At 50.3% G+C, this 8,266-nt stretch overlaps 1 protein-coding gene across 1 annotated transcript; it reads left to right on the top strand.

Annotated features, from left to right (window-relative positions):
- The first annotated feature begins 923 nt into the window (after positions 1-923).
- On the top strand, positions 924-7,596 carry LOC139811401 (toll-like receptor Tollo). The gene has a single exon (XM_071775696.1). The coding sequence runs from the start codon at positions 1,401-1,403 to the stop codon at positions 5,436-5,438; it is 4,038 nt and encodes a 1,345-aa protein (XP_071631797.1). The 5' UTR covers positions 924-1,400; the 3' UTR covers positions 5,439-7,596.
- Positions 7,597-8,266: the final 670 nt, after the last annotated feature.

Here is an 8,266-nt window from a genome sequence, read left to right as displayed (position 1 = left end):
GATTTATCGAGTCTAGCAGCCGAAGTTATCGGTTATCCGGCATACGCGAGCAATCTAATCACAACTGACACCGAATGCGTGGCAAATGCATTCACGCACGCAAGTTAGCATGTCCAAACTTGGAAAATATACGCGTCGAGCGTATCTGTTTCGAAACTTATCGCGAGAAACCCACTCACGTTCGCAACGAAGATGCAACAAATCCTTTTCGGCATGCAACGTTTACGGCTGTCTTGAATACTTTGGGCTACTGGGAGTAGCCCAAAAACAGCCAGTTGAAAGTTCAAACCGCGAAATGGAGAAATAACAAATCATCGCGGGGGGAAAAACGAGTGTTTATCCTGTAAAAGTTCGCCGACAGGCGCCGTGGGACATCCCATGGCATAGCCTATTAGACGACGTCGTGGACGTTACGAGGCGCCCGAGGGCGAAAGATTCTCGCATGGAGAAACGAGGGAGAGAATGCCCGTTCGGTAGAGAAGCCGTTTGATAAATGCGTGCCGGTGCGTCTAGGAACCAGTTTAGTGTTTACCTAGTAAGAAGAGAGAAGAGAAGAGAAGAGAGGAAGAGAAGGGAGGAGAGAGAGGAAGGGAGAAGAGAGGGAGAGAGGAGAGTAATGTTGTCAGTCAGCTGGTTTGTTGCATCTTCGAGGCAGGCAGGCAGTCAGGCAAGCAGGCAGGTAGGCAAGAAGGCAGGCAAGCAGCCGCCCGTGGCATTCAACGTTCGCAGAGGAACGCTCTCGCGAGCACCGGTGTCTCTGTGTGTCAGTGCCGGTGTAGCACGTTGAAGGAAAATGGAAGGGGTACATCCTGCGGACGGTGGGGCAATGGCAATGGTGGTGGGAACGGAGTGAGAGAAGGGGAAGGCAACCGCACGCTGCTAGTTATACAGGGTATACCCGTGAATCGTGATCGTCGATAGAACGTGAACTCCGTCTCGGAGTCAGTTGCACTCCGACCGCCGCGGTGGAATGTCGTTGCATCCCGGGACGCAGCCGTCGTCACTCGGGTCGTCGCACGTAATCACGTCGTCATCGTCACGGCAGTAGGATATCCGCCGCGTCTGTTGTGTGTTGGTGGTCGCTCCGCGTTCTCACTCGTCGGGGATGAGCGATCGGTGTTCGAGCGATTCGCGCGAGCGGACGACGAGGTCGGGGGTCGTCGCGTCGGTGCCAGTGTGAGTCGTGTTCGCCGACGGCGCGGGAAATCGGTAGAGTCGGCCGAATACGAATCGTGTTTTTTGCTTCCTTCTTGCCTGTGTGACCTGCGTGGCGTGAAACGAAGTAGTGTACAGTTGAAACAGAGTGCCGTAGCCATGAGTGCGTGACGGTGCGACCGATCTCTCGAGCACCCGCGCGAGTATTTTCCGGCTACAGGTGTGCGACTACGGGAACATCCAGGATGGAAGCGCGTCGTCGCGTAGCGTCGTGGTTGCGGCCGGCGATCCTTTCGACGATCGCCGTTCTGTACCTGACGCTGGATCACTGCACGGTGCACGGACGCAGCATCACGAGCCTCTCGCAGGCTCCGAGCGGCTGCGAGTGGAGAAAGGAAGACGACGACGCGGAAAAGATTCTGGCGTGTCAGGTCAGAACGATCGCGAACGTGCCCGATCTGATTGGAAATCTCTCGGCGATTCAGGTGGACACGATAACGTCGCTGGGATTAGAATGCAGCGACGTGCTGTTCTTCGAGAGTCAACTCGAGGCACCGCACGGCTTTCTGTCGGTGCCGTTGCCGCGTCTCACGAAGTTGCGCGTCGATTATTGCAAGATCCGGTACTTGCCCGGCGGGGTATTCACCCCGGTGCACAATCTCCGCAGTTTGTCCCTGCGAACGCACAACGGCGATTGGTCGACCATGACGCTGGAGCTCCATCGCGATGCGCTTCGCAGCCTGACGAATCTGCAACACCTCGATCTCACCGACAACAATCTTTGGACATTGCCGTCGGAACTGTTCTGCCCGGTGCAGAGTCTCGTGAGTTTGAACCTGACGCGCAACAAGTTACAGGACATCACGTCCCTGGGCTTCGCCGACTGGAGCGAATCCTGCACGCCGAATCTCGAAATTCTCGACATCAGTAATAATGACCTCAGTGCCTTGCCCGACAGCGCGCTCAGCAGCCTGCACAGCCTGAGCGTGCTGAAGGTACAGGATAACGTGATCGGTTCCGTGGACGACAACGCTCTGACCGGCCTCACGTCTCTGCGAATTCTCAACATGTCTAGCAATAAACTTGTCGCACTGCCACCTGAACTATTTTCCAAAACGAGAGAACTGAGACAGCTGATACTCAGTAACAATTCCCTCACGGTATTGGCGCCCGGACTGCTGGACAGTCTCGAGGAGCTCCAGGAGTTGGATCTCAGCAATAACATGCTGACGAGCTCTTGGGTGAAACGCGACACCTTCTCGCAACTCACCCGTCTCGTCGTCCTCGATCTGTCGTTCAACGACTTGATGAAAATCGACGCGGTTGTCTTCAAAGGCCTGAGTAGCCTGCAGATCCTGAAGCTCGAGCATAACAATATCGACACGCTCGTCGACGGTTGCTTCGCCTCGCTCATCAATTTGCATTCCTTAACGCTTTCGCACAACAAGATCGCCAGATTCGAGCCGGTGCACACGATCGGTCTCAACGCGCTCGGACAACTCTTCCTGGACAGCAACAGACTGCGCGTCTTGCACAGGCATGTGTTCACCAATCTCACGAATCTCCAGGATCTTTCTCTGAGTGGAAATGCTCTGTCGGAAGTCCCTTACGCGGTTCGCGTGTTGCACTCACTCAAAACTCTCGATCTGGGCAATAATCAAATGTCGAGAATCGACAACGACTCGTTCGCCGGTTTAAATGAAGTCTACGGATTGCGTTTGGTGGACAACAAGTTGGAGAACGTCTCGCGCGAGGCATTCGCTACCTTGCCGGCGTTGCAAGTACTCAATCTAGCGAATAATTTCATTCGTCACGTGGAACAGAGCGCTTTTTCGAATAATCCAGTGTTACGGGTTATAAGGTTGGACGGAAATCAATTGACAGAGATACGAGGCGCCTTCACGAGTCTCTCGACTCTCGTTTGGCTAAATGTGTCCGATAATAAGCTGCTGTGGTTCGACTACAGCCATCTACCGTCCAGCATAGAGTGGCTGGATATACATGCCAATCAAATAAGCGAGCTCGGGAATTACTACATGGTGCGCAACAATCTGCGGATAAAGATGCTGGACGCCAGCTACAACCTCATCACCGAGATTAAGGATATCAACGTGCCGGATAGTGTGGAGATGCTGTTCCTGAACAACAACAAGTTACGCAGCGTGGCGGCCGGCACGTTCTCGCAGAAGCCGAATTTGGAGAAGGTGGTGCTTTACGCCAACGAGATCAGGAAGCTGGAGGTCGCCGCCCTCAGTCTGCAATCGATGCCGGAGAACAAGGAACTTCCTGCGTTTTATATCGGGGACAATCCCATTCTCTGCGACTGCACCATGGAGTGGCTGCCGCGGATCAACGAAATGGCCCGGCTACGTCACTATCCGCGCGTTATGGACCTCGACGGCGTCACGTGCGACATGGTGCACGCTCGCGCCACGCCGCGGCGTCCTCTGCTGTCCTTGAAGTCGAAGGACTTTCTCTGCCGATACGACACGCATTGCTTCGCGCTCTGTCACTGCTGCGACTTCGACGCGTGCGACTGCGAGATGACCTGTCCCGACAATTGTTCGTGCTATCACGATCACAGCTGGTCCAGCAACGTCGTCGACTGCTCCAACGCCGGATACAAACACGTGCCGGAGCGAATACCCATGGACGCGACGGAGATCTATCTGGATGGTAATGAGCTGGGCGATCTGAGCAGCCACGTTTTCATCGGCAAACGTCGCTTGGAGGTGCTGTATCTGAACAACAGCGGTATCATCGCGATACACAATCGCACGTTCAACGGTGTCGGCGCCTTGCGCGTTCTTCATCTCGAGGACAACGCGTTGCGGGAGCTGCGGGGCTTCGAATTCGATCAGCTGGAACGCATGTCGGAACTGTATCTGGATCACAACGCGATTGCCACCGTGGGCAACACGACCTTCAAGAAGATGCGAAATCTCGAGGTGCTGCGACTGGACAGCAATCGTATCGTCGATTTCCGACCGTGGGAGGCCTTGCCGAGCGTCGGTGACGGCACCAAAGTCGCGTTGGAGGGCAACGCGTGGAGCTGCGAGTGCGGGAACGCTGCTAGATTGCGCGCCTGGCTCGCGGAGCATCGTGGCGATCCGGAGAAGATGTACTGTCGCGACGGTGTCGAGACCCTCGCCCAAGCAATGGAGCGATGCGGTGATCCGTCCACGGAAGCCGTGAGTCGCGGTATCCAGGAAATCCCGCTGCTAGGCAGTAATTTCGTGCCCCTGCTCGCTGGTGCACTGGTAGCCGTGATCGCAATTTGTCTCTTCATCGCCCTGGCCTTCGTCTTTCGTCAAGACGTGCGACTGTGGGCCCACGCGCGTTACGGACTACGACTAGGCAAGATGGCGACGCCGCCCGACGAGGAGAGAGACAGACTGTACGACGGTTATATCATCTACAGCGAGCGCGACGAGGACTTCGTCTCCAGATTCCTCGCGGCTGAGTTGGAGCAGGCTGGTTTGGCTCTCTGTTTACATTGGCGTGACTTGCCGCCGGCCAGACCGCAGGAAGCGTTACCGCCGGCCGCGGCTTCCGCGCGACGCATCGTGATAATCTTCTCGCCGGTGTTCCTCGCGAACGAATGGCAACACGCGGAGTTCCGCGCCGCTCTGAGAACGGCGCTCGAGAACATCAGGCCGACCTCGCGGAAGCGTCGAGTTGTAGTGCTGCTCGCTACCGAGACGCCTACCCGGGACCCGGAGTTGCAGCTGCTGCTGCAGACGTGCACGGTGGTAGTCTGGGGCGAGAAGAGGTTCTGGGAGAAGCTCAGGTTCGCCATGCCGGACTCGGTCGACAAGCGACGTGACAGCAAGAAGGTCAACGACCGCAACCGCACGCCGACGCGGTACACCGCGGCGCCTTCCGCTGCCGTGGACGTTTGGACCAAGCCTAATGGCGTTTTGGTCGCACCGGTGCATCATGCACCCACGCCGACACCCACGCAGTCTACCTACGTCAGTTCGGCGTCGAGTCGCACCGAGGACGAGGACAGTGGCGCGGAGCATCAACATCAGCATCAGCATCAGCATCAGCATCAGCATCAGCTTCAGCATCAGCATCAGCATCACCAGCATCACCCGCACCATCCGCATCAGCATGGCTACAGCGCGCTGCATGCCGGTAACGGCCGTCCGGCAAGTCTGTCCTCGAGAGGCAGCCATCTCTACAGCACCATACCGGAACCGCCGGTGGTGCCCACCGCGCCACCCGGGGAGGCCCTCGCTCCCGCGCATCCAGGCAATCCGCGTACTTACTTCGTCTAGCGCAGAAGGGCGGCGATCGTGCTCCGATCCGGCAGGAGATAGACCGACTCCCCCACCTTTTTTCTTCCGGTCTTCGTCTCGCTTCCGGTACCCGCTGAGACACGGTCGTCCGACTGTATCGCGATGTTTCTCACTAGGAGAGATCGAGATGTAAAAAAAATTCCTTCGCTTCAGGACAAACTGTGACTACACTTGTACAGTATTCCCAATACTCGCGACGTATCGACCGTCACCCCGACTGAGGCGCTTTAACTCTTCCACTTCGGGGTCGATCGCCCCGAATGAACCACTCGGCCGCGAACGGATATCCATTCGCAACACGCGCGCATAATATTATATACGTACGAAATCGATTCGATGCCTTGTGCTTATTATCACAATGTACGACGATAGATTTTAAAGGCTTGACTTTTCTTTCCCAAAATCTTTAGGGATACGCGAGACGCGCGCGCGATCGTCACTCTTCGTTCCTTTCTCGATATCTCTTTTTCACGTCGTTGCGCAATGTTCTTCCAAATCACGACCAAATACCCGTTTCGAAACTCACGGAACGCGAGTTCCGAGGGCCGCTTTCCCTTCGTATATAGATCTTGTAAATAACCGACGCAGCATCGGCGAGAATCTAGATTTTTGTGCGCTTTGATTTAGCCAGCGAGACGTCGCGTGAGATGAAATTGAGGATCGACATTAATTTATCTGTGTATATATATAACGTACACCCGTGCTCTCTAATTTCTCGCGAATCTCCTTCGCGCGTCTCTACGTCGACTAATTTATTTCGCCACGCGAAATCATGATGAATCATCGTGGCCCGAAACTGGGTCGCGATCAAAAGCAACTGAGCGAATTTTACTGATTGTTTCATTACGATGAATAGGTCGCCAATTTAAATGTTTTGTCATTTGATCCCTTTCACATACGAATTCTTTGATTTAGAGTCGTGCTGTTTCGATTTGCATTAATTGTCATAACTGTCAGTAAATTCGTCAATATTTGTGGTATGGATATATACGATGAACGCGGTGAATAATGATGATAATGGCAATAGCTAAATGTAGTACGGGGACTGATGTTATGACGCACAACACGATCATTTTGTGAATATTAATTAAATCGTGTCGATAATTTTTGTCTCTAACATCATTCACGTCAAACAACATACGTGGAACAATTGTAATATTTGTAACGGTATTAGAAAATGTACAAGAGAGAATATAAAAAGAGTTCTTTATCAATATTTATTTTAAATACGCTTGGACGAATGCATTTATTTTATATCGTACACGGTGATACTTTATTTTATTAGCGATATAACCGTATTATGCGTTTGACAACTTAATTGCGAATATTTATATATACATATAGATACATATATATATATTTTTTTTTCGATACTCGAATAACGTTACACGAGAGAAGTGATACGTACATATACGTACGAATATTGTATGAATATCGCTTTTTCGTTCATCCATTTGATTTCGGAATGGGCATCGAAATGTCGAAGAAACCATTTTTACATAGTACATTTCGAATTATTATAAATATAAAGCGTGAAATTTTGTCAAGTACGTAATCGTAATAATTTTCGACAAGACTAATGTAGATAGTACGAATATATTTTTCCTTCCGTATTACGATTCAAGAAATCTTAAGATAAAGTTCCTCGCGCATCTGACACTTCTTTGGGACCCGAGGCGCATCCCTCTTTGCCATTCCTGTCGTTTGTTCGTCAATCACTCGCGATGAAGTGGAATAACGAATCATCAAGTGTTAAATGACAGAAAAAAAGACAGACGTCTCGCGAGAGCTTGTTCCTAAAGATTCACGACTGTCTTTGGTGAAGTAACGGTCGCATAACGCTTATTAGTCCGTAAGTGAACTCTCTGTAAATATTGTATCTAATTTTGTAAATATAATCATGCACATTTCCGAGCACACCGAAGACCAGCGTTGCTGGAAACGTAACTGGTCGTGGATACATCTTAACTATAATTGCGCGTTTAGGACTGTATAATTCTAATTGTATTGTATTATTGTAAATATGCTCATCGAATCACGCATTATATATTCACAGTCTGTTAAATACGTATTAAATTAATTGCCACTTTCCATTTCAGCAAAGAATCATGAAAATAAACACGTTTGTTTTATATAAAAAAAAAATAGTCATCGCGTTTAATCAATCCTACAATATTCCCGTTCCAATTGTAAAATTGCAAAATTAATCCGATATTAATAACACGATATAAAAATTACTTTATGACATGTAAAATCAGTATTGATATGGAGAGTATCTATTTTCAATTTTCTGTACGTGATTAATATTGCCATAAATTAGATAAGAGAAGAGGATTCTTATATATTGACATAAAGATGTGTGTATCGCGCATTTACGTAATTATTCGCTGGTCGATATCTTCAATAAATGCATTTTTGCACAATAGATGGTGCATCAGTTATAGTCGAATTATTATGTAAATTTGATTATTCAATTATAATATGCCGATAATGATAGGCGAGCGGCAACATATAAGTACCATATTCTCGGATATATCCCACTTTAGCCCGATGGATTTGTGTTCTGTGCCGCTTAATACCACGAATAACGACATCGCCCGACTTTAGTTTATTTCCTAAAAAACAAGGAGTAATTCCGCCTTGTCGCGGTAAAATACGTGCCGCTGCACTTTTTGATTATTTCTCAGATTTGCGATTGCAGTCGAGTTGAATAACGACGACAGTAATTCGAGAGTAAGACAAAAAAAAGGAAGGGAAAGAAAAGATAAGTACGGCGCGTATAATTTATCGCGTAATTCCTATCGCGC

This window comes from Temnothorax longispinosus, chromosome 4 (assembly GCF_030848805.1).
Source record: "Temnothorax longispinosus isolate EJ_2023e chromosome 4, Tlon_JGU_v1, whole genome shotgun sequence".
Classification (NCBI taxonomy): Eukaryota; Metazoa; Arthropoda; class Insecta; order Hymenoptera; family Formicidae; genus Temnothorax; species Temnothorax longispinosus.
The sequence above is the reverse complement of the archived record's forward strand: the minus strand, read 5'-3'. Positions and strand labels throughout refer to the sequence as shown.

Bases quoted from the DNA above. Each gene is read 5' to 3' on its own strand.
- LOC139811401 (XM_071775696.1), top strand. From the start codon at position 1,401: ATGGAAGCGCGTCGTCGCGTAGCGTCGTGGTTGCGGCCGGCGATCCTT.